General features: G+C 38.6%; 1 protein-coding gene across 2 annotated transcripts in view; it reads left to right on the top strand.

The window, feature by feature from the left end:
- Window positions 1–18913, top strand: part of PCCA (propionyl-CoA carboxylase subunit alpha) — a 473714-nt gene that overhangs the window by 135920 nt on the left and 318881 nt on the right. For both annotated transcript variants that reach the window (XM_024578839.4, XM_024578842.3), the window contains exon 8: window positions 6604–6640. In XM_024578839.4, the coding sequence (XP_024434607.2) occupies window positions 6604–6640 (37 nt within the window). The remainder of the gene's footprint in view (window positions 1–6603; window positions 6641–18913) is intronic.

Below are 18913 nucleotides of genomic sequence, written 5' to 3'. Positions count from 1 at the left end.
ACCAGGCACCCAGTAGGGCGCGCACAAGAGACATCTACACATTGATGTTTCTCTCCCTCCCTTTTCCCCTCCATTCCCCTCTTTCTAAAAATAAACAAATAAAATCTTTTTTTAAAAAGAGTTATTTGGTGAAAGAAAGTGGAAGAGAAGGGAGTTTTTGGATGAGCCTAGTAGGATCTGTGAAGGCTGGGGAGAATGTCTGGACTTTGTGATGGGGAGTAAAGTGCAAGGTAGAGAGTGTCTGGAGATGAAATTGGTGGCTCAGGCAGGCAGGATCAAGTATTGAAACCAGGGGAAGGAGTTTAAATTTGGGTCAAAGGCAAAGGGGAACCATGAAAAATTTAAACTGATTTTGGGAATAATAGTTTGTTTTGGTAAGATTTATTGCCCAGGAAATCATTAATTAATAATTTGAATAATACCTTCAAGTGTGATTTATTTATTTTTTCCTCCCATTAAAAAATATATTATTGGTTATATTATTATAGTTCTCCTAATTTTTCCCCCTTTGTCTTCCTCTGCCCAGTACCCATCTTCCTTCAGCAATCCCTCCCTTCTTAGTTCTTGTCCATGGTTGTGCATATAAGTTCTTTGGCTTCTCCATTTCCTACACTATTCTTAACATCCCCCTGTCTATTTTGTTCCTACCGATTATGCTTCTTATTCCTTGTACCTTTTCCGCTATTCTCCCCCTTCCCTCTCCCAGCTGATAACGCTCCAAATGATCTCCATATCTATGATTCTGTTACTGTTCTGGTGGTTTCCTTTGTTTTTTAAGATTCAGTTGTTGATAGTTGTGAATATGTTGCCATTTTAATGTTCATAGTTTTGATCTTCTTTTTCTTAAATAAGTCCCTTTAACATTTCATGTGATAATGGCTTGGTGATGATGAACTCTTTTAGCTCTACCTTGTCTGGGAAGCACTTTATCTGCCCTTCAATTCCAAATGATAGCTTTTCTGGATACAGTTATCATGGTTGTAGGTCCTTGCTTTTCATCACTTTGAATACTTCTTTCCAGTCCCTTCTAGCCTGCAAAGTTTCTTTTGAGAAATCAGTTGACAGTCTTATGGAAACTCCTTTGTAGGTGATTCTTTGCTTTTCTCTTGCTACTTTTAAGATTCTCTCTTTACCTTTAACCATTGCAATTTTATTTATTCTGTATCTTGGTGTAGTCCTTTTTGGGCTCAGCTTGTTTGGGATTCTGTGCTTCTTGGACTTATATGTCTGTTTCCTTCACCAAATTAGGGAAGTTTTCTTTCATTATTTTTTCAAAGAAGTTTTCAATTTGTTGCTTTTCCTCTTCTCCTTATGGCATCTGTATCATTCAGATGTTGGCATGTTTGGAAATGTCCCAGAGGGTCCTTATACTATTGTCATTATTTTGAATTATTTTTTCTTGCTGTTCTGGTTGAATGCTTATTTTCTCCTTATGTTTCAAATTGTTGATTTGAATCCCAGCTTCCTTCACAGCATTTATGGTTTCCCGTAAATTTTTATTTATTTCACTTAGTGTAACCTTCATTTTCTCCTTTATGTTTTTGCTGTATTTAATGACTTCTCTGAGCATCCTGATCACCAGTGTTTTGAACTCTGCATCTGATAGGTTTCTTATCTCCATTTCATTTACTTGCTTTTCTGGGCTTTTGTTCTGTTCTTTCATTTGGGCCATATATCTTTGTCCCTTCAATTTGGCAGCTTCCCTGTGTTTGCTTCTGTGTATTAGATAGAGCTACTTTGACTCCCTGTGTTACTAGTGTGGCCTATTGTAGAAAAGGCACCTGTAAGTTGTGTGGGGTGGAGCCTTAGGTAATTGCTAGGTCAGGGGCAACTTGCTTCACCACCATGTGGCTCTGTGTGTGGGGAGGGCTTAGAGAGGAGACAATGGCACTGGCTGGCTTCTGGAGGTTTGCCCTGCACTTGCCCCATTTCCAGTCACTTTACCCACTTCCCTTATGCAACTGCCCCCCTTTCAGCTGTTGCCCTGGTGGTGAATCCCAGATGGTTGGGTTTGTGTACATTCTAAGTCCATGTGGGCACTTTAAATGGAGTCTCCTGAAAATCCAGCATTTTTTTCTGCTGCTGCAGCCCCCACTGGTTTTTTACAGCCAGAAGTTATGGGAGTTTATCTTCCTGGCTCTGGAACCCTGGACTGTGTGGTCTTGTTACAGAGCAGAGGGAGGGGGTGGTTGTTCACGATAAATTATTAGAGAAAGGATTCCGCCTTTCTGTCTCTGGAGGTTCCTTCCCCCCACACCCACCTGCTAGGTTCGAAATGCCCGCCGCCAGAGGAAAGACGTCTCTCAATGCCAGAGACTGGTGAAAAGGAAAGGAATTGTTTATTTAAAAGTTACACAGACTTAGAGTAATGGCCTAATGTCTTCAATAAGATACTAAAGTCCTTTAGAATACCCACAGATGCACAGTCCTTCCCTCTCCCTGTGCCCAATCCGGGGTACCGTGTCTCAGGAAAAGAAGTAGAAGTCCGTGATTCAGGCTCCCAGCACCATCAGCTGTGTGGCTGCTGCAATCTCCAGTTAATCCAAAGCCATGTGGCACCTTCTCATGGCCCACCAGCAAGAGTCCGCTCTCCCCTTTCTCTATGGCTGCAAAGTCTCTCCTGCTGCCTAAGCCGCGTGGCAAGAAGAAGCACTCCAAAACCTCGTGGTCCTCTTCCTTTCCCTCAGAACCGCGTGGTCCTTTTCTCCACTTCAGAACCTCGTGGTTCTCCTCTTTTTCTTCAGAACCACATGGACCTTTATCTATCTACTTGCTTCAGAGCCTCGTGGTTCTCCCATTTACTTCAGAGCCGCGTGGTCTACTCCTTCCTTCAGAGCCGCATGGTCTCCTCCCCATTTACTTTGGAGCCGCGTGGTCTCTTCTTTCCTTCCCCAAAACCTTGTGGTCCTCCCTACTACTATGGAGCCGCGTGGTCTCCTCTCACTCTATGGCTGCTGGGCCTAGGTTTAAATCCCAGTGCCCATCTTCCTTTGCAGCCCCATTTCTGACTCCTCCTACAGTCAGTTACACCTGCCAGCATCCCTGTATTCTTCCAGCTTTACTGGGCTGCCATAGTAGGTCTGGGCAGGTGTGGCCCCATGGCATGGAGCCAATCATCTCCAAGCTCTCCCACAGGCCCTGTAACCAGGGGGAGTTACTTCCCAGTCCCATCCTGGGTGGAATTTGGTCCCATCCCCCTGGCTCAAAGCATGGCCACAGCTACTTAACACATCCATGAAACCAGTTAAAGGTTATAGATATGTTAAATGACTGTGCCAGGGGTTAGCTGCAAAGCTCTTGCTACCCAAAACAGCTCTGAATGGCCCTGTTCCATGTGTCCCATCCCCCCTGGCTCAGGCCTGTGGGGATTAGGACATCCTATATACATTTTTCTAATATTTCCTGGACATCCCGAGTCCTGGACCCCATTACAAATCCCTTCTTGGGGCCCTCCTCTTGGCTGCACCCTGCTTCAGTCTGGCCGGGGACTAGGATCACTTGCTCCCAAGGTATCCCTCCCAACTTTTATCCACAATATGTGAATGTGGGACCATCCATTCTGCTGCCACCACCACCTTCCACATCACACTGCATAATCTAGTATCTACCTGGTACCATACATAGTTATTACAATATTGGCTGTATTTCCTACACTGAACTTTACATCCCCATGACTATTTTATAACTACCAACTTGTACTTCTTAATTCCTTATAGAGTTTTGTTCTTAAACCCTGAATCTGAGTCATTACTCTCCTGTATAGAGCCAAGGCATTAGGAACTGTATACCCAATTCCATAAGTTCCTGGCAGAACAGGGACTGTAAAAGGGACTTATACCCTTTTATCCTGACACTTCTTTACTATGTTTCATTTTTGTCTGATGGATCTTTTTTGATTTCTAGAACATACTAAGTGCCTTGATAATCTAGGGTTTTTGTCTATATTGTTCCTTTTTCTGAGGCTCTTTTCTGTGGATTCAAAATTTGTATTCAAGTTTTCTTCTTTTTCTGCCTATAGCCTTGTAGGGAAGTTATACTGTGTGATGTGTCAGTTAGTGCCATTATATTTAGAGCTGCACAAGGCTTTTTAATCTCGTTAAAAGTAGCTTTATATAGCCTGGTAAGAGAACTAAATGTGCTGAATAACATATGGATCTGAGTGTACTTAATAGTTTATTGTTGAAACTGATAACAGTTTTTTACAAAAATTTTTATTGATTTTAGAGAGAGAGGAAGGCAGGGAAAGGGGGAGGGAGGGGGGGAGAGAGAGAGAGAGAGAGAGGTAGAGGGAGAGAGGGAGAGATGTGGATTTGTTGTTCTACCTATTTGTGATTCATTGGTTGATTCTTGTGTGCTCCCTGACCAGAGATGGATCCTGCAACGTTGGTGTATCAGGACAATGCTCTAACCAACTGAGTACCCGGCCAGGGCCTGATAATTGTTTTTTAATGTCCAGTATATAATTTGACCTCAACAAAATATATTGGGATGAATAAATGACAAGTAAAAGATCAATTTTTAAGGTAGTTTGATTTCACTTGGAGGTTCATTTATTAGAATTTGGTTTTCATAGTGAGAAAAATCAAGTATTCTGACTAGTTGAAAGATAAGATTATTTTGTGGCAGTTTATAGGAGTGTTGGATTTGTGGCAGTTAAAGAATTATTAGAAGTTTTACTTTTGCTTTGTGTAAACATACATCTCTTTATATATACATACATTCATAATATGTGTATACATAAATAATTGCTAAAATATAACTAATGAATTATAAGAATTATCTTTTAACATCTGCCTGTTAGTTCTCTCAAGGTAATGAACTTTTTAGGCAACAGTTTATTTTCTGTCAAAATATATTTTGCAAATAGACTTTTGCACTTTTGAAAAAGAAGACATGTCAAAAGTTTCCTTCTAGGCTTCTTATAATCCAGTCTCCATCAGCCAACACCCTTCTTGCATTTTCTTCGGGAGGCACTAATTGTCCGCATTTGGCAGGTTTAACACTTCCTGACAGAGAGGCTATTAAGGCGAAGTATTCTCCAATAACTGTCACTGGCTTGAACAAAGAACCTTCAAACTCAATGTGTGGAAACCACTAACATTCTTAAATGACCCTTTTCATGGATTTTTATCCCTTTAAGCTAAAATTTGGAGAAATAGGGTCAGCAAAAACAGCAAGGTGTAATAAAGCAGTAAACCTTGATTTTTTTTGGGGGGGGGTAGAGTGGGAGGTATAGATTTATCTCTGACTTGAAAACAATTGTTATTTGGAAAATCTCATTAGCAGATGTGACTGCATGGAGTTAAAAAAAAAAAAGGATTTAAAACTGATGTCGCTTTCAGGACCGCTTTGAACTTAACAAGCACCTATTTGCGGAGCAGACTGGCTAATGAAAGGAAATTAAATTTTTCTGACAACTTCCCCTGCCAACCTCCTTATTCAGGGGATGTTATTAGGTACTGAAGACTTTTAAGGAAGATTTTTTTTTTAATTAGACATAAATGAACCAGTTATAAACATCCTCTGCTTCCCCTTTTGGGGGAGGATTCAGACTTGGTTACTCTACATTTTAAAAGTGTTAGCTTAAAAGCTTAAAAAATGCCTTCCCTTTAATATTTAAAGTTATTCTCTAAAAAATTCAGGCATGCTTATCAGCTAGTGCTTTCAAAACATTGTCATTCCTTAGGATAATTACTTCATGTCACTGAATTATAAAAAAAGTTAAATTTACTAGAGGGCTTGTATTTATCACCTTCTTTTCAGCTTTCTCTTTGTTGTTTGTTATATGGGGGAATGTTTCAAGAGTGTCCTATTATGAGGCATGTCAGAGGAGAGTTAATGATCAATGAAATGGTTTAGATTCAAGGGATGTTTTTGTCCTTTCAGTAGCATTGGTTGATATTTAGCAATAACTAATCCTTACATTCATCAGGATGTACTGTTTTGGAATGCATTTTCTTTCCTTGGCTTTTTGGAAGTTTCCCTCCCACTGGTTGGTTCGTTGGATTTAAGGTTTTAAAGATAAAATATTTTTAAAAGCATGAAATAAAAAAGAAGAACGAAAAATTAATGGATATTTCTAAAGGAATTAGTTTTGGAGAACAACTGGCCATTCCTATAGATATTGGGAGTTATTTTTATTTCTGAAAAGTCTGTTGAGCTTCTCCTAAACAATAGAGAATCAACTCCCCCTGCTGACAGAATCTAGGAAAACATGACATAAATATTGTTTCTGGTAGACAGAAACAAGCTGGCTGTGGACAAGCTTTAATGATCTGATTTATGATTTAGTATTGATTGTAAACATCTAAATTCTGCCATTAAATTCAAGCAACTGCACCGAATCATTTGGCAATTCTGGTAGTGCTTCCTGCCAGGTCGTTTCAAACTGCTTTGAGTTTCTTAATATAATAATGGTGAGGTAGAATTTACATTCCACTTATGGTATTAATTTTACATTTCTCTGAATGAAATGAGTTAGAAGGTTGTAAAATTGAACATTAAATGAATCAGAGGAGACAGTAGTGCAATATATGACTGCCCTGAAGACATTGTGCAATGGCTGATGGGATTAATGTTGGGTCTCATTTCCTGCTTTTACAGGATGCAGATGAAGCTGTCAGAATCGCAAGGGAAATTGGTAAGTTCTTAAATTAACTTTGGTCGAGTTTCTATGTATTTTAGCAGATATGGTTGAGTAAACGTGTAAGAAATTCCCATTGAACAAATAATATTTTATTAATTTAGGTTTCTGATTAATTGTTGCTCTGGAAGAATTTATTGGCCGAATTACCATATTCTATTATTAAAGTGAACTTTAAAGAGTAATTGGACCTTAATTATAGCTCTTTTATAAGATAAAATCATTGGCTAATTAAAAGAAGGAATTGTCTGAAGAATTCTTGAGATTTAATGTAATGTAAATTTATATGTACATAGTTGAATGCAACTTATTAAAGTTAAGGACATATGTAGTTAAAATGAAGATACCATACTTGACAAGGGTCTTCAAGTTCTTGCTTTTCCTAAGATGATAAATATCAACAATCTTACTAGGAAAGAGAAAATAGAATGTGAGAAGTTAGGACTAAGTTTTCTAAATGGGAGCAAAAGGTAAACTGAAGGACATTTTAATGATTGTTGTAGGCATGATAGTATTGGGGCAGTGTTTTTCAACTCTGTATTTTCAAAATTATTCCTGTAGCTCATGAAAATCATTTTATTTTCACTATCTGCTGACTAAGAAAATATATAAAGGTACACTGTTAGCATGGGTCAGCAAGGCTATTAAATAACTTTACAGTTTTATTAATCAAATTAGTATTTATTTACATTTGATAGACATTTGTATATATTTGAGAGAAATTAGGCAACCCTTGGTAGTCAGGAATTCACAGCATCTTCTTAGCATTCCTACATTCATAGGGCTAAGCTCTTTAGCTCCCACATTAACATTTCTTTAATTCTATCTTCTCTTTAAGATCGATCATTTAGAATTATTTTATTCATTTGGGGAGCATTTAATTTTGCAAAGTTTACGTAGTTGTGATATATAGAAATATCTTCTTGGCCTAAAAGTGACCACTTGTTTTGGTAAATATATTTTTTCCACTAGTTACTGGCAAGCTTTGCAGTACTTGAGTGATCTAGAAAGATGTTTGGCTTGTTGCATTCTTGTTTCTAGTTGGGTCTGGCTAAATTTTGGGGCTTGGGTCATGGTTATGTGTGTTTTGTTAGTTTTGAGAACATTTACCTTAATAATATAGGTCCTGGACTTAAGACTAGGCTGTAAAAAATCACACTTTATCTGAGAACAACATCTCATCATTAATCATTTTTTCAGACTCATCAACATTTTCAAAAAGCGTTTCAGTACTTCATAGGAGTATTTGCTAGATTGCTTGATGTTGGACTTCATGGAACTGATTTGTGACTTATTTTTTTTTTTTCAAAAAATTCAAAAGCTTCTCTCAGTGGTTTGAAATCATTGGCATTTCTCATAGCCTAAGAGGCATGTATTGGGTGGGCCAAAAAGTTCCTTTTAGTTTTTTTCTGGACGATGGCTCTAGTAGTGCTTAGTTGTCTTTAACTTCATTCGAAACAATTTTGTTGGATTGTATTGAGATATCCGTCATATCAGCATGCATTCATAAAAAATCATACCAAAATTGGAGAATTTTTTATGCAGCTGTTTTAATATTGTAGATGGAAGAAGATACAGAACATTTTTGGCATATATGCTTTACTTTTTCAAGAAAAGTAAAAACACAACTGAAATGCAGAAAAAGATTTGTGTTGTGTATGGAGTAGGTGCTGTAATTGATCGAATGTGTTAAAAGTGTTTTGCAAAGTTTCTTGGTACTATTGACATTTTGGCCAAATAATTTTTTTGCTGTGGGCATGTCTTATGCATTGGAAGATGTTTAGCAGTACTCCTGGCCTCTACTGACTAGAAGCCAATAGCCGGAGATAGCCAACATAAAAATGTCGAGATCAATAAAGTTGTTGATGAAAATGAAAAATGTGTCTTTTATTTTATGGAAAAAACCATGCAGGCTTTTTGGCCAACTCAATAGCCAATAGCTGGGTTTTGAGGAGACTTTCCTAACATACTTTCATCTTATTCTGTTGCATACTTTTCAATTTCAAGAGCTGTCTCTCTAGTTCAAGTTTAGGTACTATTGTTATTACCTATATAATGGGATATAATAATACTGTTATCACAATATTATGTATATAAAAAGGGCAATAGTTAGAGGAATTTAGAGAAATAAGGGATTAGAAGAAAATCTTGAATTACATAGGCTGCCACATTTTGAATTATGAATCTTTTACTCTTGAGCATTTCCTTTGAATAAATGGCAGGCTGCAGATTGCTTTGCTTGCTTTCTTGTTTTCTACTTTAAAAAAAAGTAATGTGACCTTTAAAACAACCAGTGAGACATGATGGGTCTCTGACCAGTTCTCATCACTTGGTTTTCCTCCCTTAATATTTTAGTGCTGTGCTTTACCCACCTTTCAGTTTTTTACTGCTGAGGTTACGTAGTTAAATCTAAGACTCTTTTCTTTATATTTGAGCATATTCTTTATGATTTTTTTCTTTCCTATCTTCTAATTCTTCCCCAATTACTCCTTCACATTTGTAAAATAAATGATTGCAATCATGGTTATTAAGTATCAGAGTGCTAGTGTTTTGCTTATACTGAAAGAAAGGGAAGCCATAAAGTTTAAAGTGAAATAAAACATATTAAAGATCCAGGGTCATCAGCTTTATAAAGCTTTTGGAATTTCCCTGAATCTCCACAGAAACCTCCCATAAAACCTTTTTTCTTCAAGTGCCAGCTTCCAAAATAAATGAAATTACATATTAAAGTCTCTTGGTTTTCTGTATTGTTTGGCTATTCAGTAGTTTTGTTTTCTACTAATTTTATTGAGATATATGACATTTTAACTACATTATAATTTCTATGAGCCTTTGTGGGTTTAAGAGTTGAATTGACCATTGATTCCACAGGAAAATATGTTTGTACGTATAAACAAGTTGTGCATTTTACATGTGTCATAGCTACTCATAGATTTCTCTATTTTTCTTCTTTCTGGGTTACATGAATAAAATTGATCATCTTTTATGTGGTCCCCTCCTCTCTGATGTCTTTAACTTCTCTTCTAGAAGCAGGAATCTATTCTGCCAAAGGAGGAAACTGCATTGAACATTGATGAATTAGGTGTTTTTTACATAATAGTAGCTCTTGTTTATGGAGCATTCTTTCCTTGTTGCAGGCACTTTGCAAATGTTAATTCTAATGCTAATTCTCGGGTTAATTATTTTCATTTACATTTAAGAAACTAAGGATTAGAAATGGTAAGTAATTTGCTCAAGGTCACAGAACTACTGAGTGGTGAGCCTGCTTTAAATTTAGGTTCATTCAGCTCTAAAAACCATGGATTTTTCATTATACTTTGGTTAACTAATGAGATTAAAGGATGATAGCTAAAATGTGAGTCACCACTTTGTTTAAAATACTGTAAAGCACTTAAGCATGCTATACGTGGAATTAAGAAACAGTCTGTTCTCACTGATGGGGTGAGAGACAGTTAAGACTTAATATGTTACTTCCAAGTACTTGTTTTTTTGTCTTTCTTATTCTCGCTCCTGATTTTTTTCCTTTGACCTTTCTAAGTTTAAAGATACAGGGCTCTTCTCCCCAGTTTATCTTTAACCCCAGAGATGGACAACAGAAATCAGTGAGCTTGATTTGCATTAAAGTCTGATCTTTTTACTGGATCAAGGGTCCTTAATACAATTAAGCCAAAATTGATTCTTAGAAGGAAAAGAAATTGTAAATGTAAAACCTTGAACAGCTTTAATATTTTCCAGATTATTCTGATTCTTTTATTTTTCCTGGTTTTCCTAAAATCACAAATCATGCCCAATTTAAATAATTTTTTTTTTTTTTTTGATTCTTAGGTCCACTATACTCCAAACCTGCTTCTTCCACAGTTTCTAATCTCAGTAAATGTCACTTCATTCATTAGGTGACTAAAGCTAAAACCAGAGATCTATCCTGGTGCCTTTTCCCTGTCATTCCATTGTCAATTTATCAATAGATACTGTCACTTTTTGACACAAAATAGTTCCCATACTCAATACTCCCTATCTTTACTACTAACACTCTCCTCCACCATTGTCCTCGCAGGGACTACCATGAGTTTCTCTACTGTTCTAAAACACTTCAGAGCCATTCTTCACATAGCAGTCAGTGTGATCTTTTAAAACTCTAATAATAACTCATTCCACCCCATCCCTACTTTAAACCCTCTAATAGCTTTCCATTGCACTTAGATAAAATAAAAAAAAAAAATCCTTACTTTGATCACAAATCCCAAATGATTTGGCACTTCTCTTCTATCTAATCTGATTTTATACTACTCCCTTCCTTGCCTACTATATTTCAGTCACAAGAGCTTTTTTGAACGCACCATATTTCAGGGCCATAGAATAAGATTTTTTTTTTGGAGGAGAGGAGCCTGGGATACTCTGGTTGATGTCGTCACATAGATGGCTTCTTGTTACCTTTCATGTATTTGCTTAAATGTTATGTCTTCAAAAGAAGACACTGTAATATTACTACTTGATCATCCTGTCTTATATCCATATTCTAAATTTCTGTATAGTATTTATGACTTTTGAATGTTTTTATTGTTTGTTAAGTTTTCCATCAATATATTATTTAAAAAAAATTTAACCATATGACATTTGAAAAAATTTTACATTGTGTACCTGTATATTCAATACCAAGACTCCAGTATTTGTCTTTTGCTAGATTTGCTTTATCACTTATGTATCCATTTGTTAATTCATCTTAATATTGGTGCATTTCAAAGTACATTGCAGATATCAGTGTGCAATCTAATAAGTAGTTAAACGTAAATATCATTAACTGAATTCAATATTTCTATCCAATTTTATCTTGAAGAGAAATTTCTATACAGTAACATGATCAAAATTTTGTCAGTATTTGTTTATCATGATAGATGCATCATCTGTGTAATCCAAAACCCCACCAAGATACTGAACATTACTGTCACCCCAGAGAGTTCCCTCATTCTCCTCACAAGTCAGTCCTTACACTGCCCCTCCTGCTACCACATTCAGAGGCAACCTGTTCTAAATTTTTATACTAAAGATTAGATTTTTAAGAATTGAGATAAAATTTAAATGCTATCAAATTTAGCCTTTCAAAATGTACAACTCATTGGTTTTTTAGTGTAGTCACAAGGCTATGCAACTATTACTACTGTCTAATTCCAAAACATTTTCATTACCCTCACAAGAAACTTTGTATCCATTAGTATTCATTGCTTGTCTCCCTAGCCTTTGGAAAACATTAATTTTACTTTTTTGTCTGTATGGATTTACCTATTCTGGATACCATATTTTTGGACTATAAGATGCAGCAGACCATAAGACACACGTAGGTTTTAGAGGAGGAAAATAGGAAGGCCCCCCCCCACCCCCGCTCCACTGCTGCCCCCCCCCCCCCCCAGCAACCCAGGTAAGCTACTTTCGGACTATAAGATGCAACCCCATTTTCCTTCCAAATTTGGGGGAGAAAGTGCATCTTATAGTCCGAAAAAAATACGGTATCTCATATAAATGGAGTTATACATGTGTCCTTTTTTGTCTGGTTTCTTTCACTTAGAGTTGTTTTCAAAGTTCATCCATGTTTTACCATGTATCAGTTCTTCATTCCTTTCTATGAGTGAATAATATTCCATTGTATATATGTATCACATTTTGTTTATTTCTTCACCTATTGAATGGCATTTGGGCCATTTCTACGTCTAGACTGTTGGAAATAGTGCAGTTCTGAATATGTGTGCACATGTATTTGTTTGGGTACCTGTTTTCAATTTTTTCAGTTATATACCTAGTTGAGGAATTACGGGGTTATATGGTAGTTCTATGTTCAACTTTTTGAGGAACCATCAAAATGTTTTTTTATGGCAGCTAACCCATTTTTCATTACTACCAGCCATGTATGAAGGTTTCACTTTTTTCTCATCCTTGCCAATACTTGGTAATTTCTTTTTTTTCCTTTCTAAATATTATGGGCATCCTAGTGTGATATATCATTGTGGCATTTATTAGCAGAATGAATAAAAAACATGATCCATTTATATGCTGTCAACAAGAAACTCACTATAGATTCAGAGACAGAAATAAATTGACAGTGGAAGGATGGAAAGAATTATCTTGTGCAAATAGTAACTAAAGAAGAGCTGGGGTGGCTCTTGTAATATTAGACAAAATAGACTTTACGTACAAAACTGTTGAAAGGGACAAAGAAGGACATTATATACTGATTATGATAAACATACTATTATAATATATATGTACCAAATAGCAAAGACAACAATATATGAGGTAAACATTGACAGGCTTAAAAGGAAGAATAGACAGTTCTACAAAATAGTTGAAGAGTTCAATATCATACTTTAAATGATATTGGATATAACATCCACAGAGAGGATCAGTAAGGAAATAGAGATCTTGAACAACACTAAAAACCAATTAGACCTTACAGATAATGTATATAGAACATTGTATCCAGCAATAGAATACACATTTTTTCTCAAGTAACTATTTATTAAAAGGAAGAATGAGAGAGTGAATGATTCAGAAGTTTTAAAGGAAAGGAGAAAATAATGTCATACTAGAAAAGTATCTTATAAAGTGTATTCCTTGTATTGCAATGTTCCCAGGGTTTAGTTTGATTTGGACATAACCTCGTGCCTCTTCTATTGAATTATGTTGATGGATTGCTTTTCTCTTAAAGTAATGTGGGGTTCCCTGCATTGAATAAATTCTTTTTTCTTTGCAAGTAATTGTTTTATGTTTATTTAGTTATTATTTTATAGTAAAATTGCCAAAGGGTTAGTTTCCTGTATATTTCTACTACTTAAGACAATGCTTATCACATAGTATATGTTCATTAATGAGTGGTGAATAACAAGTGGTTATTCACTGAATGAATTCAAATAAAAATGTATGTCTAAGTATACAAATTGAATTAAGTAAATTCACACATTTTAAAAGTTTTTTCATGGGACTTCTGGTTGAGGTAGCTGTGCAGGCAAGCACATTTTGATGTGCCTCTTCGCACAATCACGTCAAAATTACAACTAAAATGTAGAACAACCATCACTAAGAACCATCGGAAATCGAGTTGAATGGAAGTCTGACAACTACAGAATTAAAAAACCACATCTATCTAGAATGGTAGGAGGGGCACAGATACCGAACAGGCTGCTCCCACACACACGTGTGGTGGATAAAAATTCTGGAGGGATATCTCTGGAGTGACGAGTCCCAGCCCCACACAAGGCCCCCCAGCCCAGGGTTTCAGTGTCAGGAAGATAAGTCCCCACAACTTCTGGCTGCAAAACCCAGCAGGAATTGAGTTGGTAGAAGAAACCTCTGAGGCCCAGGCAGTTTTTATTTTCTTTTTTCTTTTTTCTTTTTTATGATGGCCTGATCTCTACTCCTGGAGATCCTGATCTAATTGGTATGGGGAAAGGCTTAGGCAGCAGTATTTTTTTTTTTTTTTAAGTTGTCTGAGTGATTGTGAGTGCAACCAAGGTTAAGAATCATCATTCTACAGGAGTGGTTCTCAAATTTTAAGGAATATTCAAATCACCTGGGGATCTTTTTCATCTATCCTTTGTGATTCAATAGGTCTGTGATGGCACCTGAGAATCTGATTTCTAACAAGCTTCAAGGTGATGCTGATGCTGCTATCTGTGGGTCAGATTTTGAGTAGCTATGAATTAGATCATCCCTACCCAGTTTTTATATAATTCCAATGGTTCTGAGATCTTAAATTACATAAGTACCACTAGGGAGTTAACTAAACACGCAAATTTGCAAGCTCAAGTCTCAGAAATTAAAAATTCAGTGGATCTCAATTTTTAACAACTATCTCAAGTGATTCTGAGATCCATAGTCTGAGAACCACACATACATTAACGTACACAAGTAATATCTATTTTACAAATTACATTTTTTGAAAGGTGGTAAATACCATATGATCTCACCTTTAAGTGGAACCTAATCAACAAAACAAACAAGTAAGCAAAATATAACCAGAGACATTGAAATTAAGAACAATCTAACAGTAATGAGAAGGAAGGTGGGAGGGGATAATGGGGAAAGGAGAGGAGGGTTTTCAGGAACAACTAACTTTATTTATTTATTAACTTTTTTCAAATTTTTAAATTATTTTATTGTTCAATTACAGTTGTCTGCATTTTCTTCCCACCCCTCTATCCCACCCCAGCCAAACCCACCTCCCTCCACTGCTTCCACCCTCCCCCTTTGTTTTGTCCATGTGTCCTTTTATAATAGTTCCTGTAAACCCCTCTCCCCACTCCCCTCCCCACTCCCCTCTGGCTATTGTTAGATTGTTCTTAACTTCAGTGTCTCTGGTTATATTTTGTTTGCTTTTTTATTCTGTTGATTATTAGGAACAACTAACTTTAAAAGACACATGGACAAAACCAAGGGGGGTGGAATCAGGGGAGGGAGGAAGGGATGGCTGGGGTTGCGGGGGAGTGGTGAAGGGTAAATGCAGACAACTGTACTTGAACAGCAATAAAATAATTTAAAAAAAGAGGGTAGCAACAGTATTTATAAATTTTACAAGCTATCTTGACCACATGTGAGAAATTTTTCTCTTATTTCAGCTATGAGAAGAAATTACCCCCAAAGTCAGTGGTTTATACCAATAACAATTATATTTCATAATTTTGTGCATCAGTAGGGGTTTGCTGGGTGATTCTTCTGCTCTGAAGTCACTTAGTTGTAAAGAGCTAGCAAATAGGCTTGTTTTAGGAGTCTAAGGTGACCAGTTCATGTGCCTGATTCCCTCAGTCCAAAAAGCACCAACATCCAGCCCACAGCAGTATCAATCAAAGAAGAGCCTTTTTTGCCCTCTCTTTGGTCCTCTCTCCCAGGGTTCCAAACCTCATGTAAGGACTGATTCTGGTGGTCCCAGATTGTAAAGCCTGAAAGCTTTTCTTGGCTGGTGCTCTGTCTGGCCGGTCATTTCAACTGTTTGCATACTGACAGGCACACATGAAAGGCACAGAGCCGGCGCTCAGTAAATTCCTCAGATTTCCCAATTGCCTTGAGAGAGGACCACTTTTGTCAGGGTTGGCGGTGGCACACTAACAGCCAGCAGCAAGGGGTAGGAGCTGGAAGCCAAAAGCCCATGCTCAGTATAGGGTATGTGCCAGTCAGGGATCTTTGAGCTGGTGGAGGCAGCTGAGAGAAGCCCTGAGTATGCACTCCTCTGCAGGCCCTCAACTGAAACAGTGTGGGTCGAAGCTCCAGACAGTTTTTCTTAAAGAACACATGAACAAAGTCACCTGCACAGACTCACTCTCTCTGAGCTCCAGTAGTGGGGTAGCAGCTTGAAAGACACCAGTGGCATACTGGGAGAAACTGGTATCTGGCATCAAGGTGAGCAGAGGCCATTGTCCCTTTTCTAAACCTTCTACCACAGAGCTGGCAAGCTGGTGGCATGTCAGACTCCATCAAACTAGCTAACACTGTATGATGTGCCTTGGAGATTCCCAGAGGCTATGCCCCACCCAATTTATGGGCCCACCCAAGCTGCTTTTCCATATGAATGGCTGGTCTTGGCTCATGCTTCACAACTTCCTAAATCCTTTCTCACAAGAAACAGCCAGTCCTCAGAGAGCCTCAGGACAGGCACTAGCAGCAGCCAGCCTAGATTCACAGCTTGGCTTGGCCTATGAATCTCCAAGCTCAGTACAACCAGCAGTCATCTCAGATGGCTTTATAGCTCAGGCAGGGTGGCCCCGGGCAAAACACAGGTAGGGGCTGATATCGGCCTGTACTGCCCAGGAAACCCCAGGGCCTATGCACCCAGTGTACAGTTACAGATTATGTTGGAACACCACCACCCTGCCCCTGCACAGCTGACCCTTCACGGAGGGTGGAGGTTGGTGGTAAGTAGTCACAGACAATCTTTGTGGTTGACTGGCCTGGGTAAAACCGCCCATTGCTCTGCCAACAGCATCCAAGGCTCAACTTCAATAGGAGGGTAGACTACCTCACACAAAGGGCGCACCTTGAGTACCTAGCTTGGGTGATAGGGGAGGCCCTGCCACTGGACCCTACAGGACATCTACTACATTAGTCCACACTGCCAAGACACAGAATCAAAGTAGCTCTACCTAAAAAATACATAGAAACAAACACAGGGAAGCTACGAAATAAGGAGGCAAAGAAACATGGCCCAAATGAAACAACAGATCAAAATGCCAGAAAAAGAGCTAAACAAAATGGAGATAAGCAATCTCTCAGATACAGAGTTCAAAACACTGGTTAAAAGGGTGCTCAAGGAGCTTGGTGAGGACCTCAGCAGCAAAAAAAGATCCAGTAAGACACAAAAGATACACTAACTGAAATAAAGAACAATTACACAGAAACAATAATAGAGTTTATGAAGCCAAGAACCAAATCAATGATTTGGAACAAAAGGAAGCAAAAACAGCCAATCAGAAGAAGAAGAAGAAAGAAAATTCCAAAAAAGTGAGGATAGTATAAGCAGCCTCTGGGACAACTTCAAGAGGTCCAATATTTGCCTCATAGTGGTGCCAGAAGGGGAAGAGAAAGAGAAAGAAATAGGAAATATTTGAAAAAACAATGAGAGAGAGAACCAAGATGGCGGCATAGGTAGACACACTGCGCCTCCTTGCACAACCAGAACTGACAGAAAATAGAACTGCAAGGAGGTCCGACACCAAGGAAGTGAAAAATAAACATTCATCAAGACCGGTAGGAGGGGCGGAGACGGGCACCAGGGCAGAGAGGACTCGCATGGCCGTGGCGGGACCAAGACTGGCGGAGTGTGGGACGAACAGGGCAGGCAGTCTGACCACTAGCAGACCCTGCGGCCCCACATTCGCGCACAGATAAACCGGGTGAATGGCAGGGAGCAAAGCAGACTGCACAACCCAGGGCTCCAGAGCGGGGAAATAAAGCCTCAAACCTCTGATTGAAAACGCCCCTGGGGGTTGGGGCGGCAGCAGGAGAGACTCCCAGCCTCACAGGAGAGGTCGTTGGAGAGACCCACAGGGGCCTAGAGTGTGCACAGGCCCACCCACTCGGGAACCAGCACCAGAGGGGCCCAGTTTGACTGTGGGTAGCGGAGTGAAAGATTGAAATCCAGTGGAGAGTGAAGCGGGGGCCATTGCTCCCTCTCGGCCGCTCCCCCATGTACAGGGTCACAGTGCAGCAACCAGCGTTACCCCTCCCCGGGGAACACCTAAGGCTCCGCCCCTTAAAGTAACAGACACGCCAAGGCAAAAAAACAAAATGGCCCAAATGACAGAACACTTCAAAGCTCCAGAAAAAATACAACTAAGTGAGGAAGAGATAGCCAACCTATCGGATTCACAGTTCAAAACACTGGTTATCAAGATGCTCACAGAATTGGTTGAATCTGTTCGAAAACCAGATGAAAAAATGAAGCCTATGCTAAGAGAAACAAAGGAAAATGTACAGGGAACCAATAGTGATGCGAAGGAAACTGGGACTCAAATCAATGGTGTGGACCAGAAGGAAGAAAGAAACATCCAACCAGAAAAGAATGAAGAAACAAGAATTCGAAAAAATGAGGAGAGGCTTGGGAACCTCCAGGACATCTTGAAACGTTCCAACATCCGAATTATAGGGTGCCAGAAGGAGAAGAGGAAGAACAAAAAATTGAAAACCTATTTGAACAAATAATGAAGGAGAACTTCCCTCATCTGCAAAGGAAATAGACTTCCAGGAAGTCCAGGAAGCTCAGAGAGTCCCAAAGAAGCTGGACCCAAGGAGGAACACACCAAGGCACATCATAATTCCATTACCCAAGATTGAACGCAAGGACCTACATCCAAGATTACTGTATCCAGCAAAGCTATCATTTAGAATGGAAGGGCAGATAAAGTGCTTCTCAGATAAGGTCAAGTTAAAGAAGTTCATCATCACCAAGCCCTTATTGTATGAAATGTTAAAGGGAGTTACCTAAGAAAAAGAAGATCAAAAATAGGAACAGTAAAAATGACAGCAAACTCACAGTTATTAACGACCACACCTAAAACAAAAACAGAGCAAACTAGGCAAACAACTAGAACAGGAACAGAATCATAGAGATGGAGATCACATGGAGGGTTGTCAATAGGGGAGTGGGAGGGGGCGAGGGGGGGAAAGGTACAGAGAATAAGTAGCATAGATGATAGGTGGAAAACAGACAGGGGGAGGGTAAGAATAGTGTAGGAAATGTAGAAGCCAAAGAACTTATAAGTATGACCCATGGACATGAACTATAGGCGGGGA

Source organism: Desmodus rotundus, chromosome 13 (genome assembly GCF_022682495.2).
Source record: "Desmodus rotundus isolate HL8 chromosome 13, HLdesRot8A.1, whole genome shotgun sequence".
NCBI lineage: Eukaryota > Metazoa > Chordata > Mammalia > Chiroptera > Phyllostomidae > Desmodus > Desmodus rotundus.
The sequence above is the reverse complement of the archived record's forward strand: the minus strand, read 5'-3'. Positions and strand labels throughout refer to the sequence as shown.